This window comes from Hyperolius riggenbachi, chromosome 6 (genome assembly GCF_040937935.1).
Source record: "Hyperolius riggenbachi isolate aHypRig1 chromosome 6, aHypRig1.pri, whole genome shotgun sequence".
Lineage (NCBI taxonomy): Eukaryota > Metazoa > Chordata > Amphibia > Anura > Hyperoliidae > Hyperolius > Hyperolius riggenbachi.
In genome coordinates this window covers 126,597,070-126,619,687 of record NC_090651.1, presented here as the reverse complement: position 1 = coordinate 126,619,687, position 22,618 = coordinate 126,597,070, and the positions used below count along the sequence as shown (strand labels likewise).

General features: G+C 45.3%; 2 protein-coding genes across 7 annotated transcripts in view; one reads left to right on the top strand and one right to left on the bottom strand.

Moving 5' to 3' along the window:
* The window catches only part of LOC137521088 (leukocyte tyrosine kinase receptor-like), a 176,198-nt gene that overhangs the window by 26,411 nt on the left and 127,169 nt on the right, over positions 1-22,618 (bottom strand). The window lies entirely within an intron of this gene.
* LOC137521086 (calcium-activated chloride channel regulator 4A-like) overlaps positions 1-22,618 on the top strand; it is a 153,527-nt gene that overhangs the window by 40,599 nt on the left and 90,310 nt on the right. For both annotated transcript variants that reach the window (XM_068239867.1, XM_068239866.1), the window contains 2 exons: positions 2,991-3,159; positions 7,500-7,724. In XM_068239867.1, coding sequence (XP_068095968.1) covers positions 2,991-3,159; positions 7,500-7,724 — 394 coding nt within the window. The remainder of the gene's footprint in view (positions 1-2,990; positions 3,160-7,499; positions 7,725-22,618) is intronic.

Here is a 22,618-nt window from a genome sequence, read left to right as displayed (position 1 = left end):
CAGTGAAGGAAGACTGAAAGGGGCGGGGGAGAGGCGGAGATACGCGCTGACAGACGCGCGTGGGGCAGGGCTGCGGCGGTTAGCCCTGCCCCAATGCGGAAGCGCTCCCCTGCATTACGGAGGGGATTTGGGGGGACAGGGACCCTTGTTAAGCCGCGGGATAGCAGCGTTTTAGCAGGGGCACACGTGCCCCTGCTATATATGAGGTCTGAAGCGAGATCTATTCTCGCTTCAGACTCTCTTTAAACGTTACTATTCTCTGGTGACACCGTGGATTTCAGACTTTAAAACCTTATATTTTCATCTGTATTTCGCTTACATGTTTTATCGAGACGGATACCAATGACCCTGTATATTATCATATTTGTATGTACACTTGTTCTTTAATAAAATTTCAATGTTGAAAAAAAAAATTTCACTAAACTGTTTTTTATGATGGGCAAAAGTTTTCGCAGCTGGCAGCAGGAAAAAGGCTGCCCTCAGTGTCCTGGCAAAAACACACTGACAGTGGTTGGCCTGGGACCAAATATGATGGGCACGGTGGCTGCTGGCAGTGGTGAGGCAGGTGCACTGTGGCTGGCAACAAAAAAAATGGGCACAGTGGCTGCTGGCAGTGGTGAGGCAGGGGCTCTGTGGCTGACCTGGCAACAAAAAAATGGGCAGTGCCTGCTGGCAGTGATGAGGCTGGGGCACTGTGGCTGCTGCTGGCAGTGGTGGTGAGGCTGGGGCACTGTGGCTTGCCATGCTGGCACCTAACCGCTAGCTCTGTCTCCTACCTACCCCAAGCTAAACCCCAATGTGAATGGTGGAGCCAGCCGTGCGTTCTGGTATTTATATACCCGAACACGTGACTCGCTCGGCCAATCACAGCTATGGTCACAGCCAGCTAGGCTGTGTGACCATAGCTGTGGAAAAAGCATAGTCGTCGCCTATTGGCTGCCTGCAAAGGCGCCAATAAGCGAGGGGAGGAGAACGAACACCGCGGCCGAGCACCGTGCAGTGTTCGGCTGTGTGCCCGAACCTGCGAATGTTTGGGGAATAACAAACAGTGCCGAGCACTGTTCGATCAACACTAATCACTCTAACTTCGGGTTCACTTTAAAGTGACACTGTAGTTAAAAGGAAACGGATGCTGCCATTTTTATTTCCTTTTAATCTATTCCAGGCACAGAATCAGAATGAGTACGCAAGTTAGTCATTCTGTTTATCTGCTTATGGACTATGCTGATTAAATCTACGTCCTGTTGGGAACCTGTTATTACTGCCAGGGTATAGATTTTAATCAATTACGCGCCCCCGCATGCTCCCGCCGCTGCCGCTAATCACGCCACTCTCTCGCCACTGCAGCCTCCTCGCTCTGCCATCGGTATGACGGCAGAGCTCCCTGAGCCGGTCAAGAGCCGATTTCATTGGCTCCTGACCCCGTGATCACTGTGAGACAATTGGCTGACATTGAAATCGGCTCCTGACTGGCTCAGGGAGCTCGGCCATTATAGGGACGACAGAGTAAGGGAGCTACAGCTATGGGAGAACGCCGTGAATAGCGGTAGCGGCAGGTCAGTGCGGCATGATGTCGGTAAGCACTGGTTTTTCAAACCAGCAGTCTCTGGTTCTTAACCTCCTTGCCGGTCTAAAAAATCCGGCAAGGAGGCAGCGCCGCACTTTTTTTTAATTTTTGATTTTTTTAAATCATGTTTTTTAAATCAGGTGGGGGGATGCCGCCGCTCAGCGGCTATCATGTAGCGAGCCCTGGGCTCGCTACATGATAGCCGCTAAGCGGCGGCATCCCCCCACCCACTCCGATCGCCTTCGGCGATCAGAGTATGCAGGAAATCCCGTTGAGAACGGGATTTCCTGCAGGGCTTCCCCGGTCGCCATGGCGACGGGGCGGGATGACATCACCGACGTCATGATGTCATAGGGAATCCCGATCCGCCCCTCAGCGCTGCCTGGCACTGATTGACCAGGCAGCGCAGGGCTCTGGGGCGGGGGGGAGCGACTCGGCGCGGCGGATTGCGGCGAGCGGCGGCAATCGGAAGTTACAAGCAGCTAGCAAAGTGCTAGCTGCTTGTAACAAAAAAAATTATGCAAATCGGCCCAGCGGGGCCTGAGATATCCTCCTGCGCAGGTTACCCCGAGCTGAGCTCGGGATAACCGGCAAGGAGATTAAAGAACAACTGTTGTGAAAATTTTAACATTTAAAATATATGTAGACATATACAGATAAAATATATGTTTCTTCCAGAGTAAAATGAGCCACAAATTACTTTTCTCCTATGTTGCTGTCACTTACAGTAAGTAGTAGAAATCTGACAGAACCAACAGGTTTTGGACTAGCCCATCTCTTCATGGAGGATTCTCAGGGATTTCTTTATTTTAAAAAGCACTTGAATGGCAGCTGCTCCGTCCAACTGTCAAAAAAGTGTGCAGTGAACACGGGTTGGCCAGCATCTTTTTATAAATCTTTTCCAAGTGTCTTTATAATGAATAAAGGCCATGCTGAGAATACTCTATGGAGAGATGGACTAGCCCAAAACCTGTCAGTAATTACAGATTTTTACTACCTACTGTAAGTGACAGCAAAATAGGAGAAAAGTAATTTATGGCTCATTTTACTCTGGGAGAAACATGCTTTTTATTTGTATGTGTTTACATGTATTTTAAATTTTAAGATTTTCGCAACAGTAGTCCTTTAAAGGGCCAGAGACTGCTGGTGTGGAAAGGGTTAAAGTTTGTTTTCTGCAAGTGTATGATTCAGACACTGCGAGCTGAAATGATCAGTGATGAAGCCATGCAACTAGAATAGTTTAAAGGAAAGTAAATATGGCCACATCCATATTCTTCTCACTACAGGGCAACTGTACGTTCTCATTGTGGACTACAGTTACTAGTGAACAAAATAACTTACCTTTGAGGGGATAGATGTAGCTATTGTATAAGGCACTTGCAGCATGCTTCTTATTCTTGACAAGCTTCTCTTTCTGTGGCAGATGCTCTGCAGACATATTTGGTGTCAACATAATACAAAGGTGTGATGGATGTACGTATGATCCATGTAATTTCGACTCTGGTGGCCTATATGAAGAAGGCTGTGTGTTTGTCCCTGATAAAAGTCAACCAGTCTCGGAGTCGTTAATGTATATGCAGGCACTGACTGATGTAAGTATGATATCTACCATTCTGTGCATGTTTTTCTTTACAGCTATAGTCTAGAAAATCAGTATTTTGATTATGCAGGATTTTTTCACTTGCTACCAAGCATCTTGTCTTGTTCTGGAAACCTCTCTTCCTTTTCAGAGTCCAAATTATTCAAGGCATCAAACCAGTATGCCTTAAAGTAAATTGAAGGGTAAACAAATAATTTGTACTCTCAGCTGTAAAACAGGTAATCAACAGACATAACTCCAGCAAAGTTTATGCAGTTCAGTCTTCGTCCTCTTGAGGCACTCAAAAATTGGCTCATTATTTATTGTTTTTTGGCATGAGTTATGGCCTGAGGAAGTGAGCCGCAACCCACAAAATGCGGCAATTTTTGTCTAAAACCATTGCGTAATTAAACTCTTTCTGAATACTCAAGTAAAAATTAAAAATGATTTTAACTTACCTGGGGCTTCTTCCAGCCCCCTGGACTCGTTCCGTGACCACATCGGCCTCCTGGTCAGTGGCGTAGCAATAGGGGGTGCAGAGGTTGCGACCGCATTGGGGCCCTTGGGCGAGAGGGGCCCTCCCTCAGCCACAGTATTAGCTCTCTATTGGTCATATGCTGGTAATAATCACTTCTATAGATGGTTTGTAGTAGGCACTGACTGACCATGGCTTCCTGGGCATTCAGTGCCCTTGTCATCATCTGGGTTGCCATTGCTAATTATATGTTTAATTGCCTCTGAAAACTCACCCCTCATGTACAAAGAGGCGCTGATTGGTGAAATGGTAGCACACAGAGTGAAGCACTAATGGGGACACTATTACATGCCTGACTGGTTCTATCTTCACCAAACAGCTGCATATGATGGAAAAAAAAACATCAATATTTGTGCAAATTTCAGTTATTGCTAAAATATTATTGCAGCATCTGCTTCACAAAATGCGCCTGCTGATCGGAGAATCTTATTGGAGAGAGATCTGTTGTCTGCCCATACACCACAGGCCAATTCGCAATCGATTTCAGCATTAAATCCCTTGAGAATTGAGCTTGTGACAACGCATTCGCTGTTGCAGCACTTCCCTAATGTAAAATGTACCCCCTGGTGCCCCGTGCAGTATACTTTACCTGTCAGTGTCCACCGTTGGCTCAGTGCTCTGTCCTCCGTCCACATATATGTGCCCCACATGAGTGCCTGCATAACGTGGGCATGTGTGTGACGGAGGACAGAGCATGGAGCCAGTGGTGGACACTGACAGGTCAAGTACACTGCATGGGGCACATTTTACACTAGTGGGGGCAGCGGGTTCCTCTCTTGTCCTGATAAAGTCCCCTGGTTACCACCACACATGTGATTGAGCATGTCAGTCCTACATCTTGCAGCACGGCTGATCGATGCATATAATCAATTTCAGCCCAAAATTGGTTGCATCGTCAATCAGGCATGCTCTTTTTCGATTATAAGAATAAAATCAGATGGTCAATTGCCAACCAAGTTGCCTGATGTATGGGCACCTTAACTATGAGAAGGAGTAATAGAGACTTACTGTAAAGATACGCTTCCATTTTCCTAATGACTATTCAAAGTTTTCTAAAAAAAAATATAGAATGATCTGTGGCATCTTAAGGGGATGGCACCAGAAGCGGTCTGCCCCCCCCCCAGCAAGCTGGGGGGGTGACAGTCAGGTTACCACTGCCCAGAACCCGCTGGGTCACCTGCACCCCTTCCCCCCTGCGCCACTTTACCATTCTCTCTGCCTCCCCCTCCCCTCCTTGCCTTCTCTGCCTCCTGGTCCCCCACTAGCGGCTGATACTTGGCACCGCATATCAGCGGTGACAGGCTGGCGGCAAGCAAGCAGCATTGCCTACTAATGCCAGCCACATACCGGAAGTAAATATATGTAACTTCTTGTATGTGGCTGGTGTTACTAGGCAACGCTACTTGCTCACTACCATCATGTCACATCTGATATGCGGTGCAATGTATCAGCCACCAGAGGGGGACCAGGAGGCATAGAGGACAAGGAGGGGACCGGGTGGCAGCAGGTAAGATAAGGCGGTGGGGAGGGGGGTAGGAGGGGGGCGACGATCTATTCCTGGTATTCCTGGTTGTACCTATATCTGGCTACCTATTCCTGGCTTTACCTGTTCCTAGCTATCTATGCTGGCTGCAACTATACCTGGCTACACCTATTCCTGGCTATCTATTCTGGCTGTACCTATACCTGGCTACCTATTCCCAGCTATCTATACTGGCTGTACCTATACCTGACTACCGATTCCTGGTTGTACCTATTCCTGGCTGTACCTATACATAGTGTGATATTCAGGGGGGCTGGGACTCACAGCCAGCAGGAGACGGTCAGTTCGAAGTACAGTTCATTTACTGAATGCTCAAAACAAACAGGATTCATGAATCAGCATCAAATTTCTAAGTAAAATAGGCTTACTTCAGCCACATGAGAGCATCCAAATGTCTACAGCTAGAGTATAGTCCACAGGAAAAGAAAGTCCACAAATCCTGCACAGTCCAGCCTTGTTTCCTCACAGAAAGATGGGAATATTACTCCAGATATCGATATGATAAGTCCTGCTGCACACACACAGGCTTGCAGCTCACTGCTGCACACACTCAGCCAGAGTGCACAGGTCTGCACCTAACTTATCACCTGCCTTCCTGCTGGGCAGGTAGAAAAATCTGGTCTATATCCGGATGGAGTGAGCGGCCCACCCATTCCATCCTTCTCACTACTGAGTCAAGCCCTAAACTGCTATCAAAGATAGCAACCTTGGTTGCTAATCAAAAATCCTGGACTCATTTCCACATACAGACGGGATTCACTGAGACTAAACAATATAGGCAAGAGAAATGTACCGTCCATCCAGGACCTGTGCAAGTGGTCCTGTACAATGGCTACCTATTCCTGGCTGTACCTATTCCTGGCTATCTATTCTGGCTGCACCTATACCTGGCTACCTATTCCTGGCTGTACCTATTCTTATCTATCTATACTGGCTGTACATAAACCTGGCTACACCTATTCCTGGATATCTATACTGGCTGTACCCATACCTGGCTACCTATTCCAGGCTATCGATACTGGCTGTACCTATACCTGGCTACACCTATTCCGGGCTATCTATGCTGGTTGTACCTATACCTGGCTACCTATTTCTGGCTATCGATACTGGCTCTACCTATACCTGGCTACACCTATTCCGGGCTATCTATGCTGGTTTTACCTATACCTGGCTACCTATTTCTGGGTATCTATACTGGCTTTACCTACACCTAGCTACACCTATTCCTGGCTATCTATACTGGCTGTACCTATACCTGGCTACCTATTCCTGGCTATCTGCACTGGCTGCACCTATTTCAGACTATCTATATTGGGGGTAATACTATACCAAGCTACCTATACTGGGGGTAACTTTTCCAGGCTACCTATACTGGGGGCAACTATGCCAAGTTACCTATACTGCAGGCAACTATTCCAGGCTACCTATACTGTGGGCAACTATACCAGGCTAACTATACTATGGTAACTATTCCACGCTACTTGTACTGGGGGCAACTATTACAGGCTACCTATACTGGGGGCAACTATTCCAGGTTAGCTATACTGGGGCATCTATTCCAGGTTACATACTGGGAGGCAACTATTCCAGGCTACCTATCATGAGGGGGGCAACTATTACAGGCTACCTAAACTGGGGGGGAACTATTCCAGTCTATCTATACTGCAAGCAACTATTCCAGGCTAGCTATACTGGGGGCAACTATTTCAGGTTACTTACTGGGGGGCAACTATTCCAGGCTACCTATACTGAGGAGGGCAACTATTCCAGGCTACCTATACTGGGGGGCAACTATTCCAGGCTACCTATACGAGGGGAAACTATTCCAGGCTACCTATACAGCGGGCAACTATTCCAGGCTACCTATACGAGGGGCAACTATTCCAGGCTACCTATACAGCGGGCAACTATTCCAGGCTACCTATACTGTGGGAACCTATTCCAGGCTACCTATACTGGGGGGCAACTTTTCCAGGATAGCTATACTGTGGGCAACTATTCCAGGCAACCTATACTGTGGGCAAATATTCCAGGCTACCTATACAGTGGGCAACTATTCCAGGCTAGCTATACTGGGGCATCTAATCCAGACTACCTACACTGGGGGCAACTGTACCTAGCATTACATGCCAGCATGCCAACCTCGCTCATTTTTGTTTTGGGGGGGGGGGGGTCATTTAAAACCCAGCACTGGGTGTCAGATGCCCTAGGTACACCACTGAGAATGAATTATGTTTCCAGTTGCAATTGATTAAGATTATGTTTTCCATTTCAGGTAACAGAGTTCTGTAATGGAAACAATCATAATACAGATGCTCCAAACCTTCAAAACCAACGATGTAATTATCGCAGTACATGGGATGTGATCATGGACTCCAGCGATATAAGCTCCAGTCTTCCACAACCTTCGCTTACTATTCCTGAGCCGACCTTCACACTGCTGCAGTATTCAGAGAGGGTGCTGACTCTGGTGCTCGATGTGTCAGGAAGCATGGGCAATGTAAGTGTTTTCTACAAGAGAGGTCTAGTCATAGAAAATTACATTACAAGGACATGGTTATGATTTGCAGAATATTAGTTGTAACTATGTTGAATTGGTAAAATTGGCCAATCATTGACACACACATCCAACTTTGATTGGCCAATGATTGCCCAATTTTACCAACCCATGCAGTATGAGGAGTTTACCTACACAATCTGTTCACAGTATCCAAAATCTGTTGGCCCCCATACTACATGGAGGTAATAAAGGTGGTCAGTGATTGGCCAATACTAGATGAAACTTGGCTGAGGTGGGCAATAACAACCGCCCCTGCTAAGGATCTGGCATGGGTACAGCCTGGTGGATTGATCTGGCTGATAGCCATCCATATATGTACACAAAGAAAATTATGTGAATCCTATCCCTGTTTGTAGGCCTCAGTGGAGGCCTCTTGTTTCACAAGCAGGGGTTTGCTTATTTACAAACAATAAAACTTGTGCTTATAGTCATCAATTGTTTCTAGCATGCAGCAATTACATTGGGAGTCTATTGTATACACATTACAAGGGTCTTTGCTGATCCCCCCCCCCATACATAAATTATGAGGTGTAGCTATCTTGCAAGTACACTTTCTATAGACAATTGAATGCCCCTAGTTGCTTTACCAGAAGTGTAACCGACTAATGCACATCAGATAATGCTTGGTACACCTAGACACTCGAGATGGCTTGTAAAGAAACTCGTGCTGCAGCCATTCATTGATGTCTCTTAAGGTGTATTATCCCCATAGGGGATATAGGTGTGTATTTTTGCCTTCACAGAAGGTAGCTGGGTAATAGTATATGATTCAAAGGAACGTGCATATGGGCTGTATTGCTGGGGACATTTTTGCTGCTTAGTGGGGGGATTTATTTGTTGTAAATGCTGTAAATAACTGTGCACTATATACTCCTGACGACGCCCCGGATTGGGGTGAAACGATCGTTGAGTGGCACCCTATTGTTACACAATCTATGTCTCACCATATGCACGTTTCTTTGAATCATATACTATTACCCAGCTACCTTCTGTGAAGGCAAAAATACACACCTATATCCCCTATGGGGATAATACACCTTAAGAGACACCAATGAATGGCTGCAACATGAGTTTCTTTACATGCCATCTCGAGTGTCTAGGTGTACCAAGCATTATCTGATGTGCATTAGTCGGTTACACTTCTGGTAAAGCAACTAGGTGTATTCATTTGTCTATAGAAAGTGTACTTGCAAGATAGCTACACCTCATGATATATGTATGGGGGGGATCAGCAAAGACCCTTGTAATGTGTATACAATAGACTCCCAATGTAATTGCTGCATGCTAGAAAGAATTGAGGACTATAGCACAAGTTTTATTGTTTGTAAATAAGCAAACCCCTGCTTGTGAAACAAGAGGCCCCCCACTGAGGCCTACAAACAGGGATATGATTCACATAATTTCCTTTGTGTACATATATGGTCAGGCTTCATAGCAAAGTGCGATATTTATTGATTTACCAGTACAATCTATTTTCGGTAGTGAAACATGATAGCCATCCAAGAGTATTGTTCTCCCAACCCTTACTCACCCTGCTCGCCACATAATGACACTCCCGCGCTGCTCTATTGGCCCTCTGTCCCCCCCTACATACATATACACACACACACACACACACACACCAGCAAAACATGTTGCTAGACTGTACAGTCTTGGCCCTGCCATGTCGGCCAAGTAATCGAGTAACAATCCCTTCTGGGCAACAGTCCTTGTATGTGTGTATGAGGCATTGGACTGCTTAAAAGTACAAATCACCAACAATATAATGATTTAACCTTAACTCCTTCTTAACTGATACTACCCTGATAACCCTAAACCAAACCTTTCACCTGAACACACTCCTCTTCATGTATTCTACTGGAATTCTTGCAGGATTGCTAGTTGCACATAGATTCTTGAGTCATGACAGATGATCACAGTTCTTGAACACTGCATGCAGCATCTGTCACTGTCTATTCAGTATCCAGCTTCTGGACCACTACAGTACACTTGCATTGCTGATCTGACACCTATTACTGCAGCTGTGCACAGTTTCAATGTGGCCAAAATAGTATTCTACAGTAAATATGGGATTTGGTACTGGAGATGTGTTCATTGCATTTTTTATAAATAACTTTTTGGCATTTTTTGGTTTAAGAATGTGATCTTACAATTTGCATTTTCAACTCTCTCTCTTTTTTTTTAATAATAACTTTGCTCCCTTGTCTCAGACCATGGCCAAAAAGCAGTGGGGAGATCACTGCATTTCTCCAATCGATGCAAAATTATGACACAATTTTACCAGTTCTCAGCTCTCTTCGCAATATGCCCTGCCACATTTAGCTCACTAGTAAATAGACCAATTGTAATTACATGCAGAACTGTGAAAAAACTGATAGCAGAATTATGGAAGAACGCTAATCCCCCAAGACTGGCTTGCAAACATAACCTGGATAAGAGCGCGCTGATGAAGCATAGTTCATACCAGGCTACAAATGTGTTGAGGTACAGAATCGTTAGGCAAAAGCGGAGTCAAAAGGCAGGCAAAAGTCGGTACACAGATAAATAAACAGTATATGATTTTCAGAAATTTACAAAATAATGACTTAAATAACTACAAAATATGACAAGAATGACTGACTGGAGTACATATATATTGTGCGTCTACACAATATATAAATGTATCTTAAGAAGCTAGCTTGCTAAGCCAGGAACCAGCGTACTGATTAGTATCAAGGCCAGCGAGTGACTGACTCGTCTGACCTAACATACTACTATCTGAAGAGGGAATGAGCCCAACCCACCGGAGGATGGTCTGGCTCAGACACGCCTCCTTAACTTGTAAAACCCGCTTTGGCCCGCGCGCGCGACCAGAGAGACTGCGCACGCGTGCCCCCTGACTTCCGGCGGCTGTGCTGGAGACGCCAGGATGAGAAGAAGACACAGAGGACCCCGCGCCAGAGCGAGTCCCGCTGGAGACGCCGCGAGGAATGTTTCGGGACCTGCCACGGACAGGTAAAGTTGTTACATTACCCCTCCCCCCCTATTCCCAAGGAGTGGTCACCGAACACTATCTACCAGGCCTATCAGGATGCTCCTGATGAAATTCCTGAATTAATTGATCAGCATGGATCTGACGGGCAGGAACCCAACATCTCTCCTCAGGACCATAACCCCTCCAATCCACTAAGTACTGTAAGGAATTACGAATCTTCCTAGAATCAAGCATTTTTTCCACCTCATATTCAGGTTGTCCATCCACTTCAATAGGAGGTGGCGGTTCTGCAGATGATAATATATTAGCAGCAGGTTTTAACAATGATACATGAAAAGAATTGCCCCCTTTGATGGTTTGAGGCAGTGTCACCCGGTAAACCACATCGTTGATCTTTTTCTGGATAGGGCAGGGGCCGATAAACTTAGATCCTAATTTGGCCGAGGGTTGACGTAATGGGATGTTCCGGGTGGAGACCCAGACCAATCCTCCTGGGGAAAACTCGAATTCACATGAACGTTTACTATCGGCATAATGTTTGTGACAGGCAACTGCGTCTTGCAGATTCTGTTGTACCTGAGGCCAAAGATGCTGCACATGAGTACTCCATTGTTCCAATGCAGGAAAAACAGAAGGTGAAGAAAAGAAACACGTAAATTTAGGATTCTGACCGGTGACAATAAAAAATGGTGACATCTTAGTAGAAGAGCTAGGAAGATTATTAAAAGCAAACTCAGCGAAGGGAAGAAAATTAAGCCATGTGTCCTGGCAATCAGAGACGAAACATCGAAGGAACTGTTCCAGGGATTGATTGGTTCGTTCAGTTTGCCCGTTAGTTTCTGGATCATAGCCAGAAGAATAGGACAAAGTGATACCTAAAATAGCACTGAATTCTCGCCAGAAATGTGACACAAACTGGACACCTCGATCGAATACAATATTGTCAGGAATTCCATGTAAACAAAAAACGTGTGCCACAAATAATTTAGCTAAGTCTTTTGCTGAGGGCAAAGCAACAAGAGGCACGAAGTGTGCCATCTTACTGAAACGATCCATGACAACCCAGATCACCTTCTTGCCACCAGAAGGAGACAAATCGACTATGAAATTCATTGATAAGTGTGACCAGGGTCTGGAAGATATGGGTAGGGGAGTAAGATAACCTCGAGGAGCATTCTGAGAGGCCTTACTTCTGGCACAAACTGTACATGCTGCCACGAAAGCTTTGCAGTCTTTCCTAAGAGAAGACCACCAGACATGCCGAGACAGGAGCTCCAGGGTTTTAGTCTCACCTCATAGTTTGCGATCATGAATATAACTGATGAATCTGAAGGCGAAACTGTAACGGAACATAGTCTAACTCAGGCGGTTTCTCAATAGGAGTATTAGCTTGATAAGGTTGTAGCAGTGCATGAACATCATGAAATTAATTTGTCTGAAGTGCAGCAATTACTCGACTGGAAGGTAATATGTTTTCCGGAGGAGTGGGTGAGAGGTAATCATTCTCAAAGCTTCTGGACAAGGCATCAGCTTTAGTATTCTTAGACCCAGGCTTATACGTGATTATTAAATTAAAACGTGAAAAAAACATTGCCCAACGTGCCTGCCTTAGATTCAGTCTCTTAGCTCGCTCTATGTATTCTAGGTTCTTATGGTCGGTATACACAGTAATAGGATGCAATGCTCCCTCCCAACCAGTGCCTCCATTCTTCAAAGGCCATTTTTACTGCTAATAACTCCCTGTTACCTATATCATAGTTTCTTTCGGCCGAAGAAAACTTTTTAGAACGGAACGCACATGGGTGCATCCGCTCAGGTTGCCCAGAGAATTGAGACAGAACTGCTCCAACTCCCACTTCTGAAGCATCCACCTCCACAATGAATGGCAAAGATATATTGGGGTGGATAAGAATGGGAGCTGAACAGAAAAGACTTTTCAATTCAGAGAAGGCCTCACAGGCTTTAGTAGACCAGTTCACAGAATCAGCATTTTTTTAAAGTTAAATCAGTAATGGACGCTACCATGGTAGAGACATTTTTGGTGAACTTGCGATAGTAATTCGCAAAACCCAAAAATCGCTGAATGGCTTTCAAGCCTTTAGGCTGAGGCCACTCTAGTACTGCTGTGAGTTTTTTAGGATCCATCGATAGGCCGGAATCAGAAATTATGTATCAGAGAAAGGGTACCTGTTTTACTTCGAATAGACATTTCTCTAATTTGGCAAATAGAGAATTCTCTCTTAGCTTTTGTAATACATATCTCGCATGTTCACGATGCTCTGGCAATGAGCCAGAATAGACAAGGATGTCATCTAAGTAAATGACAACAAATTTACCTAAAACATCACGGAAAACATCATTTACGAAGTCTTGGAAGACAGCCGGGCACACAGACAGAAGGGCATAACTAAATATTCGTAATGCCCGTCTTGCGTATTGAAGGCCGTCTTCCATTCATCTCCCTGACGAATGCGTATTAAATTATAAGCTCCCCGTAGGTCTAATTTAGAGAAGATCTTAGCCCCGAGACTTGGGAAAAGAGATCATCAATCAAAGGCAATAGATAGCGATTTTTTACTGTAATTTTATTTAGACCCCGTTAATCAATACAAGGGCGGAGGTCTTTTTTTCCACAAAAAAAATTCCTGCCCCAGTGGGAGACGTAGAGGGTCGAATAAAACCTTTATGCAAATGTTCCCTAATATAGTCTTTCATGGCTAATTTCTCTGGACCAGTTAAATTATACAAATGACCCCGGGGAGACATGGTCCCAGGTAACAACTCTATTGGATAATCATACTGCCTAGGTGGTGGTAATTTGTCTGCAGATTGTGAGGAAAACACATCAGAAAAATCTGTGTAAGGTATTGGAACCTCATTACACTTTACTTCTAGACTAGAGAGAATAATTCTTTTGAGACACTTCTCTTGACAATAAGGTGACCAAGAGATGAGCTGACCAGAATCCCAATCAATTCCGGGGTTGTGGAGTTGAAGCCAGTGTAACCCCAAAACCAACAGACTGGAGGGCATTCTTAGTACAAAAAAACTGAATTTGTTCACAATGCATAACTCCTATCTGCAGAGAAACTTGCTGGGTAACAGTAATGGGTTTCTCAGCCTGTAAAGGAGTATCATCGATGGCGGTGACAAAAAGTTTGTTCTGCAAGGGTCTTATTGGAATACCCAGCTCGGTAGCAAGATCAGAATCAATGAAGTTACCTGCAGCTCCAGAATCTATAAAAGCCTGGCAAGGTAAGAACTTATTGTCCCATGTTATAGTAGCAGGTAACAATATTTTTTTACTTTTGAGGGGAGAAGACTTACCACCCAAGTGAATTCCCCCTTCTTCACTTAGGTGCTGGAGTTTTCCGGAAACCTCTTGGCAGAACAAGTCTGGACAAAATGACCCTTCTCCCCACAGTACATACAAAGTCCCTCCTTCCTCCTAAGTTTCTCAGTGGGAGAGAGTTTAGAATATCCCAGGTGCATTGGTTCTTCAGAAGACATAGAGGAAGCACTAGTCCGTTTAATGGAGGTGGAGAGAGTAGCGTAAGTCTTTCCCTGCCGTCTGTATCTTAACCGTCTGTCAACTTTTATAGCTAGCGATATAGCCTCCTCTAAAGTCTTGGGTTCCGGATGACTCACTAGCATGTCATTCTCGGAATCAGACAAACCAAACTGAAATGGATCCATCATGGCTGTACCACCCCAGTTAATGGAAACAGATCACCTCCTAAATTCGGCCGCATATTCTTCGACCGCATGATGACCCTGCCTGAGGTCTCTAAGTTTACGGGTTGCAGTGGCTGTGATATCAGGATCTGTGTATATAGTGGCCATGGCCTTGAAAAAATTATCTAGAGATGTTAATGCCTCATGCCCAGGTTCTAGACCGTAAGCCCACGTCTGGGAGTCACCTTGTAACAGTTTTTATGAGAGAAATCTTCTGGGATTCGCTCCCAGAAGATCTAGCTCGAACCTCAAAATAGGACAGACAACGATTCTGAAAATTGCTGAAATCTGAACGTAAGCCTGAAAACTTCTCTGGCAACGGGATTTTAGGTACAATAGTGGATATATTGGGAGCAATGGGAGCCTGCTGAAAGTTAGCATTGACAGAGGTGCTTAATTGAGCAAAGGAGTTGGTTAACTGAGTCAATTGACTTTGTTGCGTAGCCATCTGCTCCGTGAGCTGGTTAACGGCTGCGGCCAATGAAACAATCTGTCACTGCAGATCGTCCATTATAAATACCTTTTATGGGCCTTGATAATGTCACGCTGGGCGTGACTAAATAACGTACAGTATAACACAGCAATGGTACAAGGTTATAGTCTGGTACAGTCAGAACTTGTGCACAAGTTTGTCGAGGTATAGAATCGTTAAACAAATCATAGTCAAATTCGAGCAGGGTCATACACGTATATCAGATGTCTGTCGTATTACTAGGATTAGGCAATAACAGAGTCAGAGACAGGCCGAGTCGGTAATGGAAATCAGATGACTGAGGTACAGAATCGTTAGGCAAGAGCGAAGTCAAAAGGCAGGCAAAAGTCAGTACACAGATAAATAAACAGTATATGATTTTCAGAAGTTTACAAAATAACAAACTTAAATAACTACAAAATATGACAAGAATGACTGACTGGAGTACATATATATATTGTGCGTTTACACAATATATAAATGTATCTCAAGAAGCTAGCTTGCTAGGCCAGGAACCAGCGTACTGATTAGTATCAAGGCCAGTGAGTGACTGACTCGTCTGACCTAATATACTATCTGAGGAGGGAATGAGCCCAGCCCACCGGAGGACGGTCTGGCTCAGACACGCCTCCTTAACTGCGCACGCGTGCCCCCTGACTTCCCGCAGCCTTGCTGGAGACGCCAGGATGAGAAGATGACACAGAGGACCCCGCGCCAGAGCGAGTCCCGCTGGAGACGCCGTGAGGAACGCCGCAGGACCTGCCACGGACAGGTACAGTTGTTACAAGGACAACTGAAGCAAAAGGGGTATGGAGGCTGCCATATTTATTTCCTTATAAACAATACTAGTTGCCTGGCTGTCCTACTGATCCTCTGCCTCTAATACTTTTAGCCATAGACCCTGAACAGGCATACAGCAGATCAGGTGTTTCTGACGTTATTGTCGGATCTGGCAAGATTCGCCACATGCCTGTTTCTGGTGCTCAAACACTACTTTAGCCAAATAGACCATCAGGGCTGCCAGGCAACTGGTATTATTTAAAAGGAAATCAATATGGCAGCCTCTATATCCCTCTCACTTCAGTTGTCCTTTAAACCAGACCAGTTTTTTTAACACTTTTCCATGTGTCTCAAAGTTGCCTTATTAATTTGGGCATTAAACGATAAACCATGGTTCTCAAAAAAACTACGACAACTACGACGTAGCAAGGAAGCTGCACATAAGTCCGGCAACCAGGAGGAATACAAAAAGGCAAGAAACGACCTGAACAGAGAGCTGAGGTCCGCAAAGAAGGGCTACGCGGAAAAGCTGGAACAGAACCTCTCCTCAAACGACTCACGAGCCGTGTGGAAAGGGCTGAAGGCTGCCACCAACTACAAGCCTCCCCCTCAGCATGCCACACCGAGCACTGAGCTTGCAGAGAGTCTCAGTGACTTCTACTGCAGATTCGAGAACCAGCCAGCACCTGCAGGACTCCCACAGCCACCTGCACAATCTGCCACTGTAGCCCTAGGCCCTTACTCACCCCCACCGTCAGTGAGGGAGGTGGATGTACTGAAACACTTGCTAAGGCTAAATTCTGGGAAAGCCTCAGGCCCGGACGGAGTGTCGCCAGCCTGCCTGAAAACCTGTGCTCGTCAGCTCGCTTCCACCCTCTCTTTCATCTTCACGAGGTCCCTCCAGGAAGGCAAAGTTCCCGCGTGCTTCAAGAGGTCTGCCATTATCCCTGTCCCCAAAAAGCAGGGCATCCTCGACCTCAACAACTTCAGGCCCGTGGCACTTACATCCGTGATCATGAAAGCTTTTGAAAGCATGGTGCTACCCCTCCTTAAGGACTCTACTGAGGGACTGCTGGACCCGCACCAGTTCGCGTACAGAGCAAACAGGTCCACAGATGACGCCATCAACATCTGCTTGGAGCACGTCTATGATCACCTGGATAGGCCGGACTCCTACGCCAGGATCCTCCTACTGGACTTCAGCTCAGCATTCAATACCATCAGCCCTAAAATACTTCAAGACAATCTCGCTGCGCTAGGAGTCCACCCCACCCTACGCCTGTGGATCACGGACTTCCTCACCAACAGGTCCCAGGTCGTCAGGTTAGGCACCATCTCCTCACAACCTAGGATCACCAACACAGGGGCCCCACAAGGCTGCGTCCTGTCGCCGTTCCTGTTCTCTCTGTATACGAACAACTGCAAATCCTCGTCAGACTCAGTAAAAGTAATCAAATTTGCCGACGACACGACCATTGTAGGTCTCATCATCAAAAACGATGAGAAGGTGTACCGCCACCAGGTCGAAAACATATGCCGCTGGTGCAGAGAGAACGGTTTGGTCCTAAACACAGCAAAAACAGAGGAGATGATCGTTGATTTCAGGAGGCGCGCCTCTACCCCACCTCCAATCCACATTGATGGCATGGAAGTGGAAAGAGTCCCCAGTGTCCGCCTACTGGGCACAACTATCTCCAATGACCTAAGGTGGAACACCAACACTGCCTCAACACAGAGGAAAGCCCAACAGAGACTTTTCTTTCTCCGCCAACTGAAAAAGTTCGGTATGGCCCAAAAACTCCTGACAAATTTTTACTCAGCCACGATCGAATCCGTCCAATGCTCGTCCATCCTGGTTTGGTACGCCAGCTCCTCCGCCAGCGACAAGCTCAAACTGCAGAGGGTCATCAAATCTGCAGAGAGGATCATCGGGAGATCCCTTCCCACCCTGGACCTCCTCTACCACTCCAGGCTGAACACCAGAGCATTAAAGATCGCCAACGACCCCTCACACCCAGGCTACCGCTTCTTTAATGAGCTCCTCTCGAGCCGGAAGCTCCGGTTCCGATCCATCTACACAAGGACCTCAAGACATAAGAACAGCTTCTTTCCCTCGGCTGTCAACCTCCTGAACTCTCTCCATGGGAATGCCCATTCTCACCCCACAATACCATGACGCACTGAAGCACTCTGCACATAGACGGCGCTCCAGCTCAAGCGTACTTTTCGTTTGTTTTTTTTTTGTATTGTAATTTATGCCAAATTGTCTCGATCTGCATAAATGTTATATAATGTTCTGTATTCTGTATAATGTTCTGTTCCTACTGCTTGTCCTGTCCGGTATCTGTAAACACTGTATATCGTGTATCAGTACCCTGTACATGCCAAGCCCAATTCCGGGCACGACCCAGTCGTGCTTGGCGAAATAAAGTTTGTGATTCTGATTCTGATTCATTAAGTGTATCACAATGAGCAGGTTGTTTTTCTTTAAGCTTCATCTAAGTCATCTTCTACGAGACAGGTTGTCTCAGCGCGGGCTCACAGCCGCACAGCGCCTGACTTGGGCGGTGCAGCAGCATTTTCAGTGTAATTTGAGTGCCAGTAATAGCCGGACCCCAAATTACTTCTCCCTATGAGTTACTATGACTCGGAGTGGGAATATTTAACATCGCCTGGAATTTCAGTAGCAGCAGGGTAAGCTGTCATTCCTCTCACCCTGGGCCCAACTGACTGGGTGACATAGTAATGGATAGGCAACATCTAGTTGACAAAAAATAAAATTATATTCACATACATAAAAAAAGGTGGTGGGTATCGCTCGGAGACTTTCGGGGGGCTTTTTCCTGAAAATGACAGTTCTGATAGGTATCACACTGGGGATTGCAGTACTAATGGGCATGGTTCTGGAGGTTCTGGTTCTGATTGGTTCGGTCTTGGTGTGACCGATTCTGGAATTTGGTCTTGTCGGGCTGTCCCGACCTTCATGAGTTATCAGTCAGATCAGTTTGCTGGATTTTCTGCATCTGATTTTCTGGTTTGGGTAGTTCAGGAGAATTATGCAAGTTTCTATAGGGTTCTGGAAGCCACCTTTAAAGGAAGGGGGTACTGTCAGGATCTCTCCTGTAGAATGTTCTGTCGGCAATTCTGACTTATCTGCTTGCATTCGGTTGCGCATTCGCAATAAGTCTCATTGTCATTTGCAATCACTCTGCAGTTCAGAGCAGCTCAGGATGCTTTCATGACTCCTCCTTTTGCTTGCTGCAGTTGAACTGCAGCCAGATAGCCCTGGCTTTCCTACATGCATGTTGTTGCATAATATTGCATGTATTTGTTATGAGAGTCCTTCAGATAGCAGCTTGTAATCAAGCGGGCTCAGGATTGAGTAATTACAATTCAGCTGTGTGGGAATTTGCATGCCTGCATCCATTGGCTGATGTCGACATAAAAGTCTGCCTCCCATTTCAGACCCGGCCCGACATAGCGTTCAGCTCCCTGAGTTGTCCCTGGGTCATTCATGTGTATTGTATATTGCATAGTTTAATCTTGTTTCTTGTTTGGAAGTTTGCTGTATCCGCTGGGATACAGTAAAGTCCTTCTGATCCTGATAGCTTAGATTCTGCCAGCACCACGTTGGTGACTGGTAGTATTTCTTCTTGCCTTGTTCCTGAGGACGTAAGGAAAGTAGCGGTTGCCATTAGTTACGCTCCTACCTGTTCGTCTAGTCTAGGTCAGTGTGAATGTTGCCGTCGCTGGGGCAGCGACTAGATTGGCAAAGCATTCCATCTGTCTGTCTGTTGTTAGTCTTGTTAATTGTTATTACTTGTGCTTTAGCTAGTTCCTTGATAAATATATATGCAGATCTGCGAATATATATTTATCCGTTAGTTGAGCCATTTGTTATTTTTCTGAATTAATGTGTATGACCTTAGCCTGTTACCGACTCTATCTAGTCCACTGCACCACTGCCATCTGATCTATCGTGTATGACCCAAGCCTGTCACCCACTACGTCTGTTGTGTATTGTATCACATAGCATCTAGCGTGATAGGCAGTTGCTCTGGGCAACCTTGCTCCCTTGCTCATTACTCCTGTGTCCATCTGTGTAGCCTCGTCCATTACCCAGCTACATAGTCTTGAGCACACATGCTGACTCAGAAATTATACTCCTCCCCCCCCTCCCCCCATCACATGTGGGTTTTATTTACAGTAGCTTTTTTATTTTCAAACTACCATTGCTGAAAACTAAGAAATAAAGAATTTTTTCATTTTTTTTCTTATTCCCTTCCCTGTATACAAAATAAAACACCACCCAAAGAAAGTCTAGTTTGTCTCAAAAAAAACAAAAACAATATATAGGTCATTTAGGTGTGACATGTAGCAATAAAGTTATTGGCGAATGTATAGGAGGAATGAAATGTGAAAATTGCTCTTGTTTTTAAGGGGAAATAGCCTGTGGTAGGGAAGTGTTCACAAAGTGTGAAAAGAAAGTAATGGGGGCACAAGTACATTTTCCCCTGACCACCCTTTGACTGTTTGTTGTCTTCTGGGTGCCCTCTTTCCCCATTTCAAGGGCACTTCCCCTCTCAGACATCCAGATGTTTACCCGAGCAGTGGACAAGTGATTAGTTGTGCAAGTTTACAACCGCACATCTCTAGGGAAAGAAAGCACTCATACTCCTATTTCTTTTCTGCATGAGCCCTTCCTTTTGTTTTGCATAAACATGCACAGTTCAGAATTGCTCATGCATGGCTGCGGGCACTTTCTCCATATTCTTTGGCTGAAAGGGCTAGTCAAACATTAACCTTTTCCCACCACTTTTTCTTTTTTTCTAACACTGCAACTCCGCATACTTTTCTGCCTCCCCAGCCTGCCACCCCCTCTATGCAGAGTAGCGCAGGGAGTATTTTGCAAAATACAGTGGCTTGCAAAAGTATTCGGCCCCTTTGAAGTTTTCCACATTTTGTCACATTACTGCCACAAACATGAAATCGATTTTATTGGAATTCCACGTGAAAGACCAATACAAAGTGGTGTACACATGAGAAGTGGAACGAAAATTATACATGATTTCAAACATTTTTTTAAAATAAATAACTGCAAAGTGGGGTGTTCATAATTATTCAGCCCCCTGAGTCAATACTTTGTAGAACCAACTTTTGCTGCAATTACAGCTGCCAGTCTTTTAGGGTATGTCTCCACCAGCTTTGCACATCTAGAGACTGAAATCCTTGCCCATTCTTCCTTACAAAACAGCTCCAGCTCAGTCAGATTAGATGGACAGCGTTTGTGAACAGCAGTTTTCAGATCTTGCCACAGATTCTCGATTGGATTTAGATCTGGACTTTGACTGGGCCATTCTAACACATGGATATGTTTTGTTTTAAACCATTCCATTGTTGCCCTGGCTTTATGTTTAGTCTTGTTGTCATGCTGGAAGGTGAACCTCCGCCCCAGTCTCAAGTCTTTTGCAGACTCCAAGAGGTTTTCTTCCAAGATTGCCCTGTTTTTGGCTCCATCCTTATTCCCATCAACTCTGACCAGCTTCCCTGTCCCTGCTGTAGAGAAGCAACTTCAGAGCATGATGCAGCCACCACCATATTTAACAGTGGGGATTATTTTTTTTTTATTATTATTATTTAGTATTTATATAGCGCCGACATATTACGCAGCGCTGTACAGTGTATATATATATCTTGTCACTAACTGTCCCTCAAAGGAGCTCACAATCTAATCCCTACCATTGCCATATGTCTATATTATGTAGTGTAAGTACTGTAGTCTAGGGCCAATTTTTTTAGGGGGAGCCAATTAACTTATCCGTATGTTTTTGGAATGTGGGAGGAAACCGAAGTTCCCGGAGGAAACCTACGCAGACACGGAGAGAACATATAAACTCTTTGCAGATAGTGCCCTGGTTGGGATTCGATCCAGGGACCCAGCGCTGCAAGGCGAGAGAGCTAACCACTACGCCACCGTGCTGCCCACAATGGTGTGTTCAGAGTGATGTGCAGTGTTAGTTTTCTGCCACACATAGAGTTTTGCATTTTGGCCAAAAAGTTCCATTTTGGTCTCATCTGACCAGAGCACCTTCTTCCACATGTTTGCTGTGTCCCCCACATGGCTTGTGGCAAACTGCAAACGGGACTTCTTATGCTTTTCTGTTAACAATGGCTTTCTTCTTGCCACTCTTCCATAAAGGCCAACTTTGTGCAGTGCATGACTAATAGTTGTCCTATGGATAGATTTCCTCACCTAAGCTGTAGATCTCTGCAGCTCGTCCAGAGTCACCATGGGCCTCTGGACTGCATTTCTAATCAGCGCTCTTCTTGTCCGGCCTGTGAGTTTAGGTGGATGGCCTTGTCTTGTAGGTTTACAGTTGTGCCATACTCTTTCCATTTCTGAATGATCGCTTGAACAGTGCTTCGTGGGATGTTCAAGGCCTTGGAAATCTTTTTGTAGCCTAAGTCTGCTTTAAATTTCTCAATAACTTTATCCCTGACCTGTCTGATGTGTTTTTTGAACTTCATGGTTTTGTTGCTCCCAATATGCTCTTAGACAACCTCTGAGGCCATCACAGAGCAGTTTTATTTGTACTGACATTAGAATACACACAGGTACACTCTATTTAGTCATTAGCACTCATCAGGCAATGTCTATGGGCAACTGACTGCACTCAGACCAAAGGGGGCTGAATAATAACGCACACCCCACTTTGCAGTTATTTATTTGTAAAAAATGTTTGCAATCACGTATGATTTTCGTTCCACTTCTCACGTGTACACCACTTTGTATTGGTCTTTCACGTGGAATTCCAATAAAACTGATTCATGTTTGTGGCAGTAATGTGACAAAATGTGGAAAACTTCAAGGGG